The following is a 20,422-nucleotide window of genomic DNA, read 5'->3' as shown; positions in this document are numbered from 1 at the left end:
AGGCACCGGTGGTGTCTCAGGCTCCAGTTTCATCTGCGGCTTCAGAAGGCAAGTGGTGGGTGTTTGGGAGGTGGCCTGTGAGCAGAAGACCTCCTCCCTGAGCTGGTGAATCAGGTTGGGAAGGGAAATTTTGGGACCCACATCTGTGGGTCTTTGCAGGAAGGAAATCCCAGGACTTAGTGAATGAGGGGTCTCATGATGGAGGTTTCTGAGGTGGGCCTTCATGCTCTGTAGCCACCTTTGGGAGGTCTTCTCCATCCCCACTCATAAGAGGCTCTGCAAAGAGAGAAACCATTGGTTCTCACTGCCTCATCCTCACAAATAATTGCACTTTCTCCCTTCGAGGACAGAGCTGGGGTCTGGGATGGGGACATCTCAGCTTTGCACGGTTGAGTGGAAGTCAAATGCCTTCAGGTTGGCCACAATCCCTTCTTTGGCTCCTTCTCCTTCCCATGCCAGCAGATCACCCAACCCTTTTGGGTTTTCACCCCTCTGTGGCTCTTCTGACCCTGGGACAGCCTCGAGCTCCTGAGGCTCAGCACAGTCATGGCCATCTTGGTCTTCTCACCAACACACCTCTTCATGAACACCCATCACCCCCATCTCCCATGATGGGAGACCATAGCATGAAGCAGAGATGCAATCCAGCATGGAGGTCCACCATGGCACTGCTGGCAGAACTGGTGTCTGCCAGCAGCCCCAGGGATGGGTCCAGATATCAGATGATAATAAAAGAGTGTCCAAAAGCAGGCTCAGATCCCCATGGAGAACTGCAGGATCTGTGCACGCTTCCAGCTGCCCAGGAGGTGATGGACAACCACATCACGTCCCTTTGGCTCCCCACAGGGCTCACCATGTCCACAGGGATAAATGAGGTCAAAGCACATGAGACCTGCAAGTACCTTTGGTATTTCCCATCCAGTAAAGGTTTAAAATAACTTCCCTCGACTCATTGCTGTTTCCTCAATAGCTTGTTTGCTTTGGCTGTTGGACCATAGGCCATTCTCCAGCTGGAGAGTTTTCTCTGGGAAGTGATTGCCCCCCAGTTACTATGAGGGACAAAGGATAGAAACGTTGATGGAGACACCCGCTTTTGGGGTACAACCATCCCAGCAGGACCACACATCTACACCTTCATAGGGTGAAAATAGCTATTTTAAGGTTGAAAATCAGCTTCTCAGGTATGGATCAACCTGAGAGACTCCATGATCATGGTCCATCACTGTAAACCAGGGTCAAAACCAAGTGTCCTAATTTGCCACCATGTGTTGCTGCAGGAGCACAGATTGTCACCTGCCTGGTGGCCGCCCAACACTTGGGTTTTATGGATGGGTTGAAACAGCACGAGGGCAAGACAGACACATTTCCCACCTGACCGTGTGTGAGTCACCAGGAACCCAGAAATGTTGTGCACTGCAAATTTAATGCTTTGCATTAAAAAGTACTTGTTGGTGCAACTTCTTGTTGCTTTCCCAGGAACCCCATGCTTGGTTCTGCTGCTCCTGTATCCCATTTGGGGTGTGATGAATTCACGTGGGACTTCCAAGCCATGACTCAAATTGTAGAATCATAGAATAATTTTGGTTGGAAGACACCCTCAAGGTCATTGAGTCCAACCATAACCTGCCTCTGGCACTAAACCAGAGCACCTCATCCGTACCTCTTTTAAACACCTCCAGGGATGGTGACTCAACCACTTCCAAATCTCCAGCTGGATGGATGTGCAAGTTTTAGTCCATGCAATTAGTCTGTGCCTTTCTGTAATTGGAATTTTAAGTATTTTGCTGCTCTTTATGCTCATGAAAACTATTACATGCAATGCTGTTGACTCAGGATGTCCATCCCCTCACCAAGAGCTGTGAGGATACGATGGGGACCTTGGGGATTCTTGAGCAGCCAAAATAAGGCCCAGGCATGAGACATCTCATCTTGTTCCCCAGGGAAGTCATTGATTCACCATCCCTGGAGGGGTTTAAAAGATACGTAGATGAAATTCTTAGGGACATGGGTTAGTGTCAGTGTTAGGATAATGGTTGCACTCAATGATCTCGAGGGTCTCTTCCAACCAAAATGATTCTATGATTCTATCTCCCACAGGGACCAAAACCTTCCAGGAATTAAAACTCAGAGCATGGACCATTTCCTTCCCAGAAGCACACAGGGACCTACTCAAATCTTGGCCTAGTTCTTCTGCAGGTGGGTCCATCACACCAGCCACTGCAGCAGGTATTTAAGCCACAGTGTCCTGTTCCTTCCATTGAAAAGATGATGAAACTGGACATTTATTTTGGGAAAAAAAAGAATCTATTTCATGTATGGCATCATTGACAAAGTTTTCTGTGTGGAGCAACTCACGTGTTCTCGCTTCTCCCTTTCGGTTCTGCTTCTCAGAAGATCATGTCATGCCATTGAAGAAGGCAAAAGGGGAAGATGCGTCCCAAGTGTGTTGTTTTCTTTTTTTACATTCAAAGAATTTGTCTGTTTCTTACATGAAAGTTGCTTTTTTGCCTTTTTTTTTTTTTCTTTTCCTGGAAAAGAGCAGAATTACAGAAATAAGGCAAAATTTAGACACAAGTTTTCTCTTCCGCCACTTACGTGTGGGCAAAAAACCTGAGCAGAGCTTGAGGCTTCTGTTTAGCTAAACCAAATGTGACGGTAACATTTTATAGGAAGATTTTGGACATATCCCTGATATTAATACTCCTTGATTTGTGGATAACAGGTTATTTTGTTCTGCTTGCTGGGAGATGAGTGAAACATGAGTCACTGATGGCTTTACCAGGAACATCCCTACAGAGGGACCATTTCATGTTCTCCATCCTCAGATGGGGATGATTCCTATCTTTTTCTCCCCAGCTAATTCATCAGGAAACCCCTCACAACTCTTTTTCTGGAAGCAGAGAAGGTCTTGAAGCTCCAGCAAACCCACTCAGGGCTTGCTGTAGGGTTTGCTTTGGGTTATGGGCAAGATTACCCCTATAGGAGCAAAAACCAGAGGTTTGGGGGCAGCACTGTGCCCAGGATAAGGAGGGGGACAGGAATAACTTCCCAGGATAGACTCAATTTTTGCAGAGTCCTCACACAACAGCGTTACCCTTGGCAGCATCTTCCAAACAAACATCAGAGCAGAGCTGGTGCCCAGACATTTTGTACAAACACCGGGGTGAAACTATAACAAGGAAAATACAATTCTGGGGGGTCCTGACCATCAGATGTCTGGGTTTGGGCAAAACCAGGCATGGTTGCTGCATCTTCTCTTTCGATGTGGTGGCTTGCACGTGGTTGGGGGTTTAGGTGCTGCAGGGAGGGAGGGTGATATTAGGAAAAAATTCTTCCTGGAAAGGGCTGTGGGGCATTGGAACAGGCTGCCCAGGGCAGTGGTGGAGTCACCATCCCTGGAGGGGTTGAACAGATGTGGAGATGAGGTTCTCAGGGATATTGGGTAGTTCCAGGGCTGGCAGAACAGTTGGACTCGACGATCTTGAGGGTCTTTTCCAACCAAAATTATTCTGTGATTCTATGATTCTATGATATTTGGGTGCCAGTCCAGCACAGGAGAGTGACCAGGAGATGCTCACAGATGCTCCAGAGATGCTGATGTGGAAGTCAAGGGCATCCTTGGGGGGTTGTAAGACCACCTTGAGCAAGGAGGTCTGCACCCATCACTGCTGGGAGCAGGCGGGTGGACCAGGGAGCTCCTGGGGCAAAGCCATGATGACCCTCATCCGTGCCTTAGTTTCCCCTCAGTTGCACAACTGAGGGAATGCCCAGCTTCCAGTTAACACCTAGAAAACATTCTGCAACCCTCAAACAGGGGGTTGTCCCCCGTGTCTTCTGCGGGTGAAGCCTCCCGGACCAGCAGGCAAAGTCCTCCTGCCCTCGCCCTGCCCGTCCTGCTCAGAACACCTGAGACCTGCCCAAGCCAAAAATGTTCCAGCAGCTCCGTCCCGTTGGGGACGTGTTGCAAAACCAAAGCAGCAGCCAAGTCCTGCACATCGGCGGGGAGGGAGGAGGGGAATCAGATGGCAAAACAGGATCAGCTCGTTCCCCTCCCGGCGCTTGCGTGTGTGGGCAGGGTGCTGGCAGGCAGCGCGGGTAGTGCGGGCAGCAGTGGGTGACTTAACCCACAACATCACTCCAGCGTGCCATGCCATATCCTTTTTGCAGAGTATCAGCATCTCTAATGTGAATATTTTTTAATCTTCTTCTTCTTTTCTTTCCCTGCAAATAAGGTTTTATTTTATTTTATTTTATTTTATTATGTTATTTTATTATTCTATTCTATTCTATTCTAGTCTAATATCTTCTGTCTCAATTTTTTATTTTCTCTACCAATTCCTTTCCTTTCCTTTCCTTTCCTTTCCTTTCCTTTCCTTTCCTTTCCTTTCCTTTCCTTTCCTTTCCTTTCCTTTCCTTTCCTTTCCTTTCCTTTCCTTTCCTTTCCTTTCCCTTCCCTTCCCTCCCTTTCCCTTTCCCTTTCCCTTTCCCTTTCCCTTTCCCTTTCCCTTTTTTTCTCTTTTTTATCTTTTTTTCTTTTTTCTCCTTTTTCTCTTTTTTCTCCTTTTTATCTTTTTTTCTCTTTTTTCTCTTTTCTCTCTTTTCTCTCTTTTTTCCATTTTCCTTTTTCCCTTTTCCTTTCTTTTTTATTTTTACTTTTTCTTCTTTGTTTTTTCTTTTTTCCTTTTTTTCTTTTCTTCCTTTTATTTGTTTTCTTTCCCTTTCCTTTTTCTCCTTTTCTTTTCTTTTCTTTTCTTTTCTTTTCTTTTCTTTTCTTTTCTTTTCTTTTCTTTTCTTTTCTTTTCTTTTCTTTTCTTTTCTTTTCTTTTCTTTTCTTTTCTTTTCTTTTCTTTTCTTTTCTTCCTTTCCTTTCCTTTCTTTTCCTTTCCTTTCCTTTCCTTTCCTTTCCTTTCCTTTCCTTTCCTTTCCTTTCCTTTCCTTTCCTTTCCTTTCCTTTCCTTTCCTTTCCTTTCCTTTCCTTTCCTTTCCTTTCCTTTCCTTTCCTTTCCTTTTTTTAAAATGTTTTTTTCCTTTTTTTTTTCTTCCCATGCAAACACTGCCAGACAGCTTATACCCAGCATCCAGCTCAGGACAAGATAGACAGACAGCATTTTAAACCCCTTTATTCAGGCTGGGAGCTGTCAGTGGTTTGGTTTCTTCTCTTTTCGTGCACATCAAACCAGGAGCCCTGATCTCAGCAGGGTGGCAGCTGCTCCCACATAAATTTTAGAGATAATGGCCCAGACAGTCCTTCAGTATAAAGAGAAAAAGAAAAACCTTGTGAAATAGGTTTAATTTAATATATCCAGTAATCCTAGGCATTCTCACTTCCTTCCCGTTATTATCTGACATGATCCCCTATTCTTGGGTACTCAGAAAAATTTATTCAAAGGAAAACCAAACAATAGCAAACATGGGATTAAAATAAAACCAGAAAAATAATGGGAATGATGGATGAGAAACTGGTTTGGCTTCCAGGAAGGTTCAAGGAGAATCTCCCCCATGGGGATGTGACTGTGCCGTTCTCCAAACTTTTGTCAAAGGGGGAGATGAAGGTGTTACGTTACCTTCAAAATCAACTGCAATCGAGGCAGCTGGTGGGCTTGGACCTGTTTGGTCCAAACTGGCTCATCTGAGCAGGGTGGCTGGAGAAAGAGCTGTGGAATTGTCTCTACAATGTTTCATGGTGGACTCTGTCCCTGAGACACATGACTCTGAGTGCAATGTATTAGCAGTCAACAGGACCTTGTCTTGCAGAGGCTAAGGGGACAGGCTGCAACCAGGCGGCTGCAATCAAACATGTCATTAAATTTATTTTTTCCAGACACCTTGGCATCTGTTTTTAACACAGACATAAGAGGAAACGCTGGTTTTCTCCACCAGGATAAGAGCAGGTGCAAACAACTCTTGGTTGCCCAGAGAGGTGGTGGATGAACCATCCCTGGAGACATCCCAGGCCAGGCTGGACGGGGCTCTGAGCAGCCTGAGCTGGTGCAGATGTCCCTGCTCATGGCAGGGGTTGGACTAGAGGAGCTTGGAAGGTCCCTTCCCACCCAAATTATTCTGTGATTCTTTGATTATATGATAAGACCTTTGGGCATGACACACCTTGTGGCCTCATCTCACCCTGGCACGTCTGAACGTGCCTCTCTGCTCGGTCCCAGTGTAAGGGCTGAGCTGCATCCTAGATGGTTTATCCCCTCCTGGGTGACTGTCCAAATGCCTCAATCTCTAGTATTGTAGAGGTACCACGTGGCCCAGAGCCAACACAGCGATGATCCGTGTTGGCCATACCCAGGCGGGTAGCTTGCAGCCTCCAGAAACAGCACTTACCTCCATAATGCTCATGTGTGTACAAGGTTTTTATGTCTACAAACAACTAGGACAGCTCAAGGGCTTGGCTCTCACCCTGCCAGCTCCTGGATGTGTTCCTCCGTTGGCTCTTCTCCCTCTGCCTTGCTCCTCCCTCTTTTTCATGCCCATCGCTTGTCAAGCATTAGCATAGAAATTCTCCCAGATACCAGAGATGTTACCAACTCACTCTTCGGGGTGTTGGGACCTGTGGGCAGACAGGCTGATTTCTTCGGTCATCTTCCAAGCAGATGTCTCCAGCATGTTGTGTGCCTCCCTTAGTCCCCAGGGAGTCTCTGTAGGCATCACACAGGGTCTGGAGAGGACAAGGATGTCCACATAGGTTCTAGGGCTGTCACAAGGGTCCTAGAATCACCACACCATCCTAGGACCATTGAGTGAGGAAGACATGTTCACCCCAGCAGACAACACGAAGCAGCTCACTGGTGTGGCAGTAATGCCGAACTGGCTGGTTTCTTCTTCTCTTCCTCCCCCTCCTCCTCCTCCTCCTCCTCAGGCGGTTAATATTGGTTTGGCTTATGAATTAACTTCCCTCTCACAGATCCGATGGAGCCGGAATTGGTACATTAAACAACCAACAAGCTGTTTATGACTCATGCGATGGCCCCGCGCCAAGGCAAGCACAAAAGCAGAGGCCTCGGCCAAGTTTTGGGAATCATTCAGTGTTAAAATCCACATGGTCCTGGAGAAGGTCCTCTCTCAATTCAGATGGTGCAAGTGAAAAACTTCTCCCCTCTCCAGTTCTGGTGTCCGGGACCTCTGCTCCACAAGAAGAACGGAGTCAGATGGACATCCCTGCTATGGGGGGATGCCACCGAGAACAAAAGCCTTGTCCCTGAGAGGCACGTGGGTACCACCGGGACACAAACCCCATTCTGGATTTGGGAAGGTCCCTCTTCCACATGCCACACATCTCACCTGCTCCGGCGCAACATCGTGCAGACCTAACCTGCAAAATCCAAAAGGTCCCTATTTTTGAGTTAAATGAATAAGGGTTGATTGTTCTTCTGGGTAGGAATGATTCAAGGAGTTTTAAATAGTAAAACTATACTTTTCTATAGTTATTTCCCTCTTTTTTTTCCCATTCTTGGCTGCTGGGCAGTTTGTAAACATTAATTAAAATCTGCTTTGACATCTCTCGCTGAGTATTTCCTTTTGGCGAGCTTCTTACACATTTGTTTCCATCCAAATTCCCATACAAGGACAATGGGGAACCAAACCGCTTTCATCTCTCGTAGCTGGCCCAGAGCCCTCCCGAGTGTCTCGGCTGGAGATCAGACAGGGTGAGACCACCCCAAGGTCCTGGCCGAGGCGCGTCCTTCTCTCCGATGGTGCTGACCATGTGCTAAGGAGGGGAAATGTCTCCCGTGACTGTTCGCAAGACGGAAGTCTAAAGAGAATGGAAAATCCCGAGCAGAAATGAGACCTCCATCACCTTGGGCCATGGTGTCTTTTTTTGTTTTAAAAGGTCCGTGTTTGAGTCTTGAGGCTGCTTCTATAGACCATGGGGAGAACCAGCTACCTCCAAAGGACAATTCACTCTGCATCCCTGGAGATAGCGTCTTTGGGAAATATCCTTCTCTCTGGTTCCAGATACTCCTCTCACATTTCCATGGTGGACATTTACTTGCTGAAACCAGGCCAGGTGACCTCCCCATGCCCCTGGAGAGGGATCCGTACTGACCCAGGTGCTCTGCCAAGCCAGGTTCACCATCCCAGTCACCTTAAAGATGTTCTCCAGGCTGTGGAAAACATCAACTTCGAGGCTTTTGAGAGAATAAGGTCCAAATTCCCATAACTGTTGTTTTGGAGAACATTCACTCCGAACATCTTGCACTCACAGAAAGTAAGATTAAGACGAGGATGGGGTTGGGGGTGGAGGGATGGGCACGGTACACAGATCTGTGCACAGTACAGAAATGCCTCTCATACCTGCTTCGCTTTAGATATTTCATCCCCGGGCTGTGGCATCTCTGTGGCTGGTGCCATTGATGGCAATTATCCTCCTTGGTTGGACCAAGGTAACCCTCGAGTTCTAGGCTGGTGGCTGAGCACAAAAAGTCCATGTCGCATCTGGTTTGGGGAGAAAGCAAGTGAAATACTGGGCTGTTATATACTACTTGGTTAAGTGAAGGTTGGGGAAGGATCTGTGGCAGGAAGAGATACCTATTTCCTGTCCCATTTTCTACTTTCTGTTCCACATGGGCATCTCACACCTCATTGACAACATGGATGTAGGGGAAGAAATATGCTCTGGGTGGGAGAGCCAAAAGGCTGAAGCTCAGTGCTTTCCTGGGAGGTGTTCAGGGGAGATGTGATGGTTGTCACATGTGTGGCTCTGGGCACAAAATGCCATAAATACCCTAGCAATGGTGCTTTTGGGGGCAGCAGGCAGTTTTGGGGGATGCAGAGGTCCACCCATCACCTGGTTCCCAAAAAGCATTGCTGACCAAGGCTTGGAGGGGTCTCAGGCAACCACAAATTCCTTCGAATTACTGGAGCACAAGTGTGATGGGAGCGGCTGAGGGAGCTGGGGGTTCAGCTGGAGAACAGGAGCTGAGGGGAGACCTTCTGATCTCTGACCTGCCTGAAAGGAGCTTGGAGCCAGGGGGGGTCGGGCTCTGCTCCCCAGGAACAAGCGCCAGGACCAGAGGAAACGGCCTCAAGTTGCGCCAGGGGAGGTTGAGGTTGGATGTGGGGAACAATTTCTTCCCCAAAGGGCTGTGGGGCATTGGAACAGGCTGCCCAGGGCAGTGCTGGAGTCACCATGCCTGGAGGGGTTGGACAGACGGACATGAGGTTCTCAGGGACATGGGGTAGTGCCAGGGCTGGTGATCTTGAGGGTCTCTTCCAACCAAAATGGTTCTGTGATTCTATAATTCTATGAAGTTTCCAGCAATCACAGCAAAAACAGATGCTGGGCTGTGTGGCTTCAGCAATCATGGGCAGAGCTGGTCCCCATGTTTGGTGGGATGTCCAAGCTGGTTTCTCTTCTCCAGCTCCTCACACTCGCTGCCGCAGCGAGGTTGGTTTTCTGAGGGCCTTGAGCAGCTCTAATCGGCCTCTCTTTTAGCCCAAACAGTCCCGTTCCCACTGGCCACTGGCTCCAGCCTGCGCTTGTCCTCCAGGTCAGCATCTTTGGGGGCATCTTGCACCTTTTACCCACCACGGGCAAGGGGGGACAACCACCGAGGCCTGCATCCCCCCACACATGGGGGGCTGGAGGTCTCTCTCCTCCAGCAACGCCTCCCAACACGCCTTTCCCACCCCTCCCAGTTCATCCAGGCTGGGTAGACTGGCTCCCAGTGCAACATAAAGAGAAAAGGCCCAAAAAATAGAGAAAAAATGGGTGCAACCATGTATTTACTGCCCCAAATCTCCCCTTCATGCCACCACCACGGCAAAACCAGCTGGCAGGGAAGCGGCATGCTCCCAGTTTAAAAGTGGTCTCCGTTTAAAAGTGCTCCCAGTTTTTAATTGCCCCCAGTTTATAAGCATGAGGAGAGTGTTTGCAGGGAGATAAGAGCTGGTACAGCTGCAGGGAGCCACGCTAAGATAACGTGTGGGAGAACAGCCATAAGCAAAGCCCCGCCGGGCTGCAAAACATGGAAATGTTTCAGCTCCACGAAGACGCATCCAGGGCCAAGTGACCCTGGACTGTGCCAGAGATAGGAGAGGGACACACACTGCCAGCCTTGCGGGCACAGACATATCCTGCCCCTGTGGGACCAGGTCCAAAATCACGTACGTTCAAACTAGATTGCTTTGCTCTGCTGCCCTTTGCACCCCCGAGGTTAAAAATTACCACTATAAATGACAATATTTAAGCGGCTACTGGCAGGACTCAGGAGTTGATGGAAATTGGGATCAAGTAATGCGAAGAAGTCAGAAAGGGTGAAAATGGCCCTTCGGCAGGACCGGCTGCTTTCCCAAGCAGGTCAGCAGAACATGTGAGACCTCCTAAGTCCTGCACATTGGCACTGACCACCCAGCCACGGGAACTGTAGCTCTCATACAGGCCCTGCTAATTTTGTGGTGCTTGGAAGAACCATAGAATAATATGAGTTGGAAGAGACCTTCAAAGGTCATCTAGTCCAACCCCAATGCGATGAGAGGGGACATGGCCTTGGGTTGCGCCAGGAGAGGTTTAGGTTGGATATGAGGAAAATTTTCTTCCTGGAAAGGGTTGTCAAGCATTGGAACAGGCTGCCCAGGGCAGTGGTGGAGTCACCATCCCTGGAGGTGCTTAATTGACACAGAGATGAGGTTCTTAGAGACATGGTTTAGTGTCGGGTTAATAGCTGGACTCAATGATCTTGAGGGTCTTTTCCAACCAAAATGATTCTATGATTCTGTGATGAATCACCTCTGAGCCTGTTGGTCTATTTGGTCACACCTGGAGGAAGGTGAGAAGCTCATAGATTCTGATTTTCTCACCAGCATGTGGAAGAGGAAGGAGTCAGACCCTGAATGATACCTCCGCAGGGGATAAGGCAAGGAGAAACCCCTATTAGACCTGATGGAATCCATCTGCGGTTAAACCTCCAGCTTCTCCAGCTCCACAGGGAGCACCTGAGCTGGGTGTTGCTGTAAGGCACGTGGCTACATGTCCCATCATCCACCACCAGCACAACCAGAGATCCCACAGTCCTTGTCCTCTTTCTCCTGGTTGCCCATGATCTTGATGGCAAGATGCTGGATCAGGCATCCAGTGTTTCATCCTGACTCTGTCCGTCTAGAACCTCAGACATACAAGCTTGAGAAGCGGGCCCATGTGAACTTCATGAGGTTCAACACGGCCAAGTGCAAGGTCCTGCACCTGGGTTGGGGCAACCCCTGGTGTCAGTTGAGGCTGAGGATGGAGGGATGGAGCGATGGAGAGCAGCCCAGAGAGGTGGTGGATGCCCCATCCCTGGAGACATCCCAGGCCAGGCTGGAAGGGGCTCTGAGCAACCTGAGCTGGTGCAGATGTCCCTGCTCATGGCAGGGGTGGCACTGGGTGAGCTTTGAAGGTCCCTTCCAAATCAAACTATTCTATGATTCTATGTCACTTCAGCCCCTTTCCACCTCTGCACTTCTGATTACCTCACTTGAGGAGCAAAGTCTGGTGAGATGTGACCCACCAAGGTCAACCTGCCCTGGGCTTTGCGTCCCAGTGGTCCCCACGGCTGCACAGCTGGCACAGCCCAGGCCGCCGGGGGGAAGAAACCACCTCACAGCTGCCACGGGATCAGAAACTGTTCTCTCTTCATCTTCCTTCCCTCTGTGCCCCAGGGAATTTCCATTTTTGCTTTCTCTCTGGCTTACATTAAAAACCTCAGGCCACACAGAGCAACAGCAAAGAGGCAGGCTGGTGGCAAGGAACAGTATTTAGGGGAGGAAGGAGATGTCCTCATCCTCTTTTCTCCATGAGATCAGAAACTGGAGTGGTTAGGAAAGGGGTTCGTTGCTGAGGACCCCCAAGATATCCACATGGGATTCTTATCTCTTGGTGAGTGTTCAGTCAGGCAAGGAGTTATACACTGTTCTCCCTGCAAAAAGGGGGCTGGCTGCATATCAGGGGCATCTGCAGATATCCACAACATTTTTGCACGAAGAAGAGGCTCTTTGGTGTAGCCACAAAAGATGATGCTTTTATACTCTTGTGTAAATTTGCAGATTTCAAGATTTCCTGAAAAGAAAAAAGGGGCCTATAATTTGGCTTAGGGGAGCAGGTTTGCCATCAAGCCAAGTCATTTTGTAGGTCTTGAACCACAAAAAGTTGAATCATCGAATCATACAACAATTCGGGCTGAAGGGCCCTTCCCAGCTCCCCCAGTGCCCCCCCTGCCATGAGCAGGGACATCTGCACCAGCTCAGGTTGCTCAGAGCCCCGTCCAGCCTGGCCTGGGATGTCTCCAGGGATGGTTCAGCCACCACCTCTCTGGCCAACCTGGGACAGGCTCTCACCACCCTCAGAGGGGGAGAATTTATTCCTTATGTCTGGCCTGAATCTCCCTCCTTTAGTTTCAAACCATCACCCCTTGTCCTGTCACAACAGGCCCTGCTCAAAAGTCTGTCCCCATCTTTCTTCTCGGCCCCTTTTAAGCACTGAAAGGCCGCACTAAGGTCTCCCCGGAGCTTCTCTTCTCCAGCTGAACAGCCCAACTCTCTCAGCCTGTCCTCCCAGCAGAGCTGTTCCAGCCTCGCATCATTTCTGGGGCTCCTCTGGCCCCTCTCCAGCAGGTCCATGTGTGTCCTGTGCTGAGGACCCAGAGCTGGCCCAGCACTGCAGGGGGGTCTCCCCAGAGCGGAGCAGAGGGGCAGAATCCCCTCCCTCCACCTGCTGCTCACGCTGCTGGGGATGCAGCCCAGGACACGGGTGGATTTCTGGGCTGCAAGCGCACGTTGCCGGCTCATGGCCATGCTCACAGGATGCTTCTCTTCTTCTTCTGGATCAGCCATGCATGAGCTCCCAGTGCAGCCGCTGAGTCCCGAGCAGCTGAGCTGTGATGGGCAGGGTCACAGCAAGGTTTTTGTTGCGCTGCAACATTCTGACCGGCGACTCTCCAGGGCTCACATTGGGAAGCTAAAACGTCCTGGCCCATGGCCAGCTGGTCTGGGTAAAGCCAGAACAAATATTCCTCTTAGGCTAATTAGACTGAGTCTATGTGTCCGGAAAGTCATCGGCTGCCCAGAGTCTGCTGGCTGGAGCCATGGTCTGGAAAGGTTGTCCCTGGAGGAATGTGGTCAGAGGGCACTGTTGTCCCTAAGCTGGATGACCACAAAGTCTCTACTGGGTGAAAACCCACCCCAGACTAGAAATGTCCATGGAAACCCCTTGGTTCCCACCAGCCCTGGTTGTCCCAGAACCTTGGGTGTTTCAAGGAGGGTCCCCCAAGATGGCCAGTTCAGCCGGGGTCTCACTATTTCTTCCAGCCTCGCCCTGGGAAGATGTTGATAGTAGTGAGATCCCCTGAACCCTGGTCTAGACCATGAATCTGATCTGAAAAAGGCATTTCCTGCAGCAACATTTGCTTTCAAGACAAAGGAATTTGTCTCATTGAGACAGTCACAAATAGAGCTGGTCCACTGGATGAGTCTGCTGCAAGATGCTCTGGGATTTTCCTTGACGAGGTCCACAGCAGTTCAACCTCTGTAAAAGCCTTGAAAGCTCTTAGATCCTGAAACCCCTCTTGAGCTAGCACCGAGTATGTGCTCCATCCTTGGAGAAGAAAGTTGTATAGCCAACCTATAGCATTGACCGTGCTTGGGCATTGTCTTGATGGGTTTGATTTGGCACAGGCTAAACCCCTGCCTGGCCAAGGTTAACAAGTAGTATGGATTTAGCAGAGGAGGTTCAGTGACTGTAAAGTATTTGCAGTGGAAAAGAAAAGAAAAAAAAAAGCTATTAATGCAGTGTTTTATTGCAAAAAGGGAAATTACAAAGAAATGAGGAAGCTCCTCAGAATTAAGCAGCTGAACACAAGGCTGAAATGTTTGCAGATGAAGTGGAAGTGAACTGAGGATGCAAATGCAAAGCATTGATTCAAAAAGGCCATAAAGAGGTTTCCCAGGGCAGCTAGAGCTAAACAGCAGGGTGAAAAATGCCATTAGAAGAAAGAAAATCTCCTGCAGAAAGTCCACACTGTGTCCGAAAGGGAAGGCACAAACAGGTTACGAACATGGCAAGCTGAACGCAAAAACACGCTTGAGCGTGCTTGGAACATTTTGGGGAACAACTCGCTAAAAGCTGAAAAAATGAGTTAACAGGAACCAAAGCCCAGAGTGAAGAGCTGCAGAGCTTTCTTGGTGTTGAATAAAATTCATTGTGCTGAATTGCATGGGTGGTGAGGAGGCGCCATCACCTCCCGTGGGCTGTCCCTGTCCTGCTGTCCTGCAGGGAGATGGGCTGGAACTGTAATGATCTCCAAAGGGAGGATGAAGATATCCCCCATTAATTATTCAGGTCCTCATGGTTATAAAAGACCTGTCCAAGACCCGGATTGTCATTGCATGGGGGTGACGGCCACTATGGCTCACTCTCCATCACCCACCCAGTGTCCTACCTGAAGGAGTCAGGGCAACACATGGAGATTATAAAAGTGGGAAAGTTTCCAAGGCAGGGAAATTTTCCGGAGATTATCGAGCACACCAACCCTACCTCCATCTCGCAAAATCCTGCAGCCACAAAAGCCGGGCGTGATTCAGAGCAGGTATCACATTGCTCATTCCTTAGCCCCGTCCCTTCCCCGGTGGCCCTTGCCAGAGATGAGGCACTGAGGCTTATGTAAAAGTATATATATACAAAATGCACAACACATTTGGAAAAAAACCCAATACAAATATATATTTATATAGAACACATATTTCGCAACATGTTTAAAAAGTGTCACTGCTGTTACCAGGATATTTTCAGATACCCATAGGAAATCCCCCAGTGGGCAGGACATCTCCGGATGACAGCCTGAGAAATACAAAAGAGGCCCTTTTCAGAGGTATTAAACCACATCGTTAAACCTGAGATTACCTGGGGTCAGTTTGCATCAAGCAGGGTAAACATTTGCCCTTAATGGAAAAGGATTGCATTATCTTTCCCTGCTTTTGTGAACACTTTATCTGTAATGAAGCAACAAAGTCTTTCTCCTGCTCCTTTTCCTGCTAAATCAGGTTTATTACAGTCTTCTAACTGATTCCTCCTCCCACACAGGGTCTACATCAAATGCGCATCCACCAGTTTCACAATAATCCCATTAACTCGCTACTGGACAAAACCCACAAAGCCCGGACAAGTGGCAAGTCTGGGGCGAGAGGCATTTTTTGAACCAAAATTTGGGAGGAAAACATGATCCCAGTCAAAAGGAGGTTCTGTTACTTTTTTAAACCCTTGCCTACTTTGGTTTGTTTGCTTAAAAAAGAGATGAGCTGTTTCTTTGTTGAAAAAGTATCTTTTTTACAAGTGAAAAGTCAAGTGCTTTGTATCGTAAAAAAGAGAAGGGGAATAATTTTGCACCTCCAGAACAAACCTCTTCATTTTGAAAGAAAACAATAAAAATCTCAAAAAATTATGGCATGCTCTGGGAATTCAGCTGTTCCCCCCAAATGATCTCCATCCTCATCTAATGTTGGTCTTTGGGCAGCAGCTCGACTCTTTGGGGGAAATCTCTCTTTGCATCAAACCTTGGTTCTCTGTGGTGCTCACCTGGCACGACTCAACCTCCTTGGACATCGCTGGCCAAATCCATGGCTCTAGGCTGCGAATGTCCAGGTTAATCATTGCACCATCGCTGGCATGGTTTGGACATGGGTTCCTTCAAAGCAGCTCCTCTTGCGGATGCCCACTGGTGGGATGGAGGTGGCCACATGGATGGGGGTGGTGAGGGCATAACCCTGTGAGATGTGTACCCAGAAGATGGGTCCTGGACTGTCTCATGGGTCAGCACCGTTGCAGCCAGGAGGAGCCACGTTTGCTGAACTCAGCATCATTTTCTACCCCAGGGCCACGTTTCATGCAGCATCTAGAGTTCCTCGAGAGGGTCTGTGGGCTTCTAGAGGGACCTTCTCTTCCTCGTGGGTTCATTGGGTAGCAGGATCTTGTGCAGGTCTTGGCCAACACCTTTCCCAGGACAGGCATTAAATTGCCCAAACCAGGTATCTGACGGGCCAAAGCGGGGAGGAGAGCCCCAAAACACCACGCACTCTCACCAATCACATAGCTGAAGGAGGGAACCCAGAGGGGTGAAGCTCTCTTCCTCCATCTACGGGCAACCAGAAGGAAGAACAGCTGCTACAAATGAATTTTTACATCATACTTCAATCCAGATGCCTTCTGGAGATGCTGAAGCAGTTACCAAAACTTGGGAGTCCAAAAATTGGGACAAAAAAGGGCAATATTTTGACATGAGGGAGATTTCAATGCTACAAGGAGTTGTCACAAAGTGCTGCTCTTCCTTCGGGCTTCGTGCTGCGGAGAGGAGATCCCTGCATCACCACTCAGTTGCTGAAACGCAGAGATGGACTGCAACATCTGGGAAGGGATGATGAATTTCTAGGAAATGATCCCAGAAAGTCTGGGTGAAGGTCAGGCCAGTGGGGTATTAATCACCAGCTTGGAACAGGGGCCATGGGACACGGGTGCTCGCTGCTGCCCACAGCCCTGGCTGGAGGCATCATCCATATGGATGCTGCTCCATCCAGGCCCACAATCCCCAAAATTCCCCCCTCCCAGTACTGTTGCTGCTTCTCACCCTGGCACATAACCCCAGGAGCTGACCGCAGAGGGGTCCCCGAGCCCAGACCACCCAGCCAGGAGCCCACAGCTCATTTGCCTAATGAAGAGCAGATGGGGAGACATCACCAGGGAGGCTGCTCCAGGACTTTTGATACTTTCTTGGCACAATCCTTGTGGTTTCTCAGATGCTTTAGTGCACCGTGGTGTGCTGGATGGGGCTCGTGGCCGGCATCAGCGTGCAGATGGGTTTGGGAAAGCTGACGTTAGTGATGATGCAGTGACAATGATGCCCACCCACCCACTGCCCCCATGGGTTTGTTGAAGTCTCAGCCCTGGGAGGATGCCAAAGGGGTGAGATGTCAGAGTATCAGCATCCTGTTGAGCACAGGGCCTTGACAGTGCTGCAGAAGCTCTTTGGGGGCAAATTGTGTCATTTAACAATTTCCATCTGGCTGGCTAGGCTTTCTTGATACCCAGTGGAGAGGAAAAGGCATTTCTGGGTCATGCAACTATGGACCCCGTTGAGATGCAAACCTGGGGTACATTGAGTCATGGCCAGGATGCTCTGATTTTGGAGCTCGCTCTGTTCTGGGCAGAGAGTTGGACCTAAGATCTCCATGGATCCCTCTCCTAGATCCTGTCTGATCCTATCCTGATGGACTCCAGGCAGCTACCTCAATGGAAGTGCCACCAATGTAGGTTGCTCTGTTAGAGTAGGTCCCCTGGTTTCTCATAGAGCTGGTGGTGGGGCACCTGGTCTCCTGTGCTCTCCACCAATGCTTAGAGGTCCACTCAGGTGGGATACGTGAACCTGGGGACCTGGAGCCTGGGAAGTGCATCCTCCCCTTGTGATCCTAGGTCCTGCACAGAGGGATGAGGACACGCAGCAGGCTCTGGGGTGTCCAACAGCTCCCTGAAAGCAAGAGCAATGTCCCTCCCTCCTAGTGCTGAAGCTGAGATCAGTGAATCCTTCACCCAAGGAGGACCAGAACTCTGCTAGCCAAACATGGCCATGCCCTGAGCACCTTCCACTCCTTACAGCCTTTCTCCTCAGCCCTGCAAATTGCAGCGTGCAGTGAGAGGATGATACCGAAGAGCCAGCTGCACTCCCAGGAGTTACGACCTGCTTTGCAATCCCACCCCAAGGTGGTCAGGTCCGTTTGCTTGTTTGGGACTAGATAGACTCATTCAACAGGCCGTGAGGAACAGCTGCTGTGCCAGGGCATTGCACCCACACCCTATTTGCAAACAAGCTGTGCTGGCATCCACATGACATCTCGTCCCTCTGCCAGGCTGCAAAATGCACTCAGTCATGAAGGAGGAGCAAGAGAAGAACCTCATCTGGGTGTGGGTCGTGGAGCTGTTCATCTAACGAAGGTCAAAGGAAGGCATTGCATTCTCTTGCATCCTAGAAAAGGAGGTTTGCAAGCATCTGCTAGTGCTTGGCTTGCATCCCCCATCCTGGTTCTAGGCTTACAGCTTCAATAATGGCATTGCAGGTGTGCTCAGGGGACCAGGATGGCTGGTCCAGCACTCTGGGCTATGGATGAGGTTCTGCAGAGAGGTTCATAGCCCAGGTGAACAGCTGATCAGGAACATCTTTCCAAAATAAACCCATTTCCAAATGCAGAGATGGTGGGAAGTGCCCATTTTGAAGAACACGTATCAAAGTTCTACCTAACATGGGTCCCAAATGGCCCTCACCTCCATCCATGCACTTGGGCTTGCACTTGAGTTCCTTTCCCAATGGCGGCTGGCTGGTTTCCAACCTGCTTGCCTCAATTTTTACGAGAAAAGGAAGCAAGGATGTTAAACAAGCATTGAGCCTTTACACATGGTCAGAGATGAAGTTGGAGTGGTGGGTGGGCTGCTGGATGAAAGGCAGATGGTGACCAGGCTCTTTCCTTGCCCTCAAAACCACAGGTCATGGGAGGAGAGGCTGATTCCCCATCCCTCTCACACGCTACAACTCAGCTCATGCAAGGGGAACTTCAAAGTGAATAGAAAACATCTCTGTCCCCTGGAAAGTCCCATGGATGAAAACCAGAAGTGTGTTTTGAGGGGCCGTGCGTGCCTGTGTGGAAATTTGAGACCCGCCTTCAGTGCTGGGCCAGCTCGGGGTCCTCAGCACAGGACACACATGGACCTGCTGGAGAGGGGCCAGAGGAGCCCCAGAAATGATGCGAGGCTGGAACAGCTCTGCTGGGAGGACAGGCTGAGAGAGCTGGGCTGTTCAGCTGGAGAAGAGAAGCTCCGGGGAGACCTTAGTGCAGCATTTCTGGACTTAAAAGGGGCTGAGAAGAAAGATGGGGACAGACTTTGGAGCAGGGCCTGTTGGGATAGGACAAGGGGTGATGGTTTTAAACTAAAGGAGGGAGATTCAGGCCAGACATAAGGAATAAATTCTCCCCCTCTGAGGGTGGTGAGAGCCTGTCCCAGGTTGGCCAGAGAGGTGGCGGATGAACCATCCCTGGAGACATCCCAGGCCAGGCTGGACGGGGCTCTGAGCAACCTGAGCTGGTGCAGATGTCCCTGCTCATGGCAGGGGGGGCACTGGGTGAGCTTCGAAGGTCCCTTCCAACCCAAATTATTCTATGATTCTATGAAATCCCAGCATGGTGAGAAGGACCCACCACTGGCACCCCAGTGCTCCCACCACCAACCTGGGACTCTGCTCCCATCCCTTGGTGTGATCCTGGGGTGTTCCTCTGGCATTGTTCGGCTCCCATGAGGGTCCTCACTTTCCCCCAGGGTGGACGTGGGAACTCCTTGCTGCCATATCCCTTTAGCACCAGCAGAGGACTCTGCTGCAGCAGGGTTCAGCCTATTCAGCTCATTGGTTTCCCTACTAAAAATCATTGCAGGATGCTCCCCTGGATTTCGCTCCAGCTGGGATCTCAGCTGGAAACCCCCAACCCATTTCTTTCCAAGTTCAAGTTTGGAAGCTTGGTGTTTTAAGGGCATCTCAGGTCTCCACCAGGATTTGGGGAGGGGGCTGGAAATGGGGTTGTGACAAGATGCCTTTTCACAGAGGATGGTGCAAACAGAGGAGCAGGATCTGGTGGGGGGCCTCCTGCTCTACCACTGGTAGCATCAAATGGGGCTGCAAAACCCACCCAGCCAAGATGTTTGATTGGGGTTTTTTGGGTGGTTGCTGCTTTGACACATCCCTTTCAGCAAAGGCAGGAGCCTCCAGCGCTGAGCTGAGACCTCGCAGCTCATCTCGTGGGTGATGAGCCACAATCAGGCAGCTTTCAGCTCTCTGGGAGGATCTGAAGAGTTGCTGTTCCTGTCTAAATCGGGAGGTTTTGGGGCACAGGAGGCTGTTTTACATGCTTTCCCGTGCCCTATACTAGGCAGTGCTCAGGCACAAGGGCTCAAACCCTTCCCTGGAATGTGGGAAGGATGCTTTGTGAGCATATATGTGCTTATATGTGTCTGCATGTGTGTGTGTACACGGGTGCATTCTCAGTGTGACAATCTAGCTGCTCCCCAAAACACACACCAAGATGTTGGTGTTTAGCCTGTGCTTATAATTGCAGGTATTTGGGGAGAAAGAAAGAGTAAAAAAAAAAAAAAAAAGGATATTTTAAACATTCTGGCTTTCCCGAGCATCTATTTGCCAAGGAGTCTGCAAATATTAGTATTAAACCCATGAAAGCCTTAAAATAAACTCCTCACAAAGCTGGGTGATGGGCAGGTTATTTCAAACACCTGCTGGTTTGGTTTCTTCCAAAGAAAACACTTTCTTAGCCTATCCATTTTGGGGAATTTCTGCAATAATATGATTAGTTTGTGGAATTTGGGAATCTCCTCCCTTTGTTTGAACCCGATACTGGTCTG

The 20,422-nt window shown here is 49.5% G+C and overlaps 1 protein-coding gene across 1 annotated transcript in view; it reads right to left on the bottom strand.

Moving 5' to 3' along the window:
- The window catches only part of P2RY6 (pyrimidinergic receptor P2Y6), a 46,775-nt gene that overhangs the window by 12,886 nt on the left and 13,467 nt on the right, over positions 1 to 20,422 (bottom strand). Inside the window, exon 2 of the mRNA XM_065629129.1 lies at positions 8,302 to 8,442. Within this exon, the coding sequence (XP_065485201.1) occupies positions 8,302 to 8,358 (57 nt within the window). The 5' untranslated portion in view covers positions 8,359 to 8,442. The remainder of the gene's footprint in view (positions 1 to 8,301; positions 8,443 to 20,422) is intronic.

The sequence above is a fragment of the Caloenas nicobarica genome, chromosome 1 (genome assembly GCF_036013445.1).
Source record: "Caloenas nicobarica isolate bCalNic1 chromosome 1, bCalNic1.hap1, whole genome shotgun sequence".
In the NCBI taxonomy this organism is placed as follows: Eukaryota; Metazoa; Chordata; class Aves; order Columbiformes; family Columbidae; genus Caloenas; species Caloenas nicobarica.
Note: the sequence above shows the minus strand (reverse complement) of the source record. Positions and strands in the feature narration are given on the sequence as shown.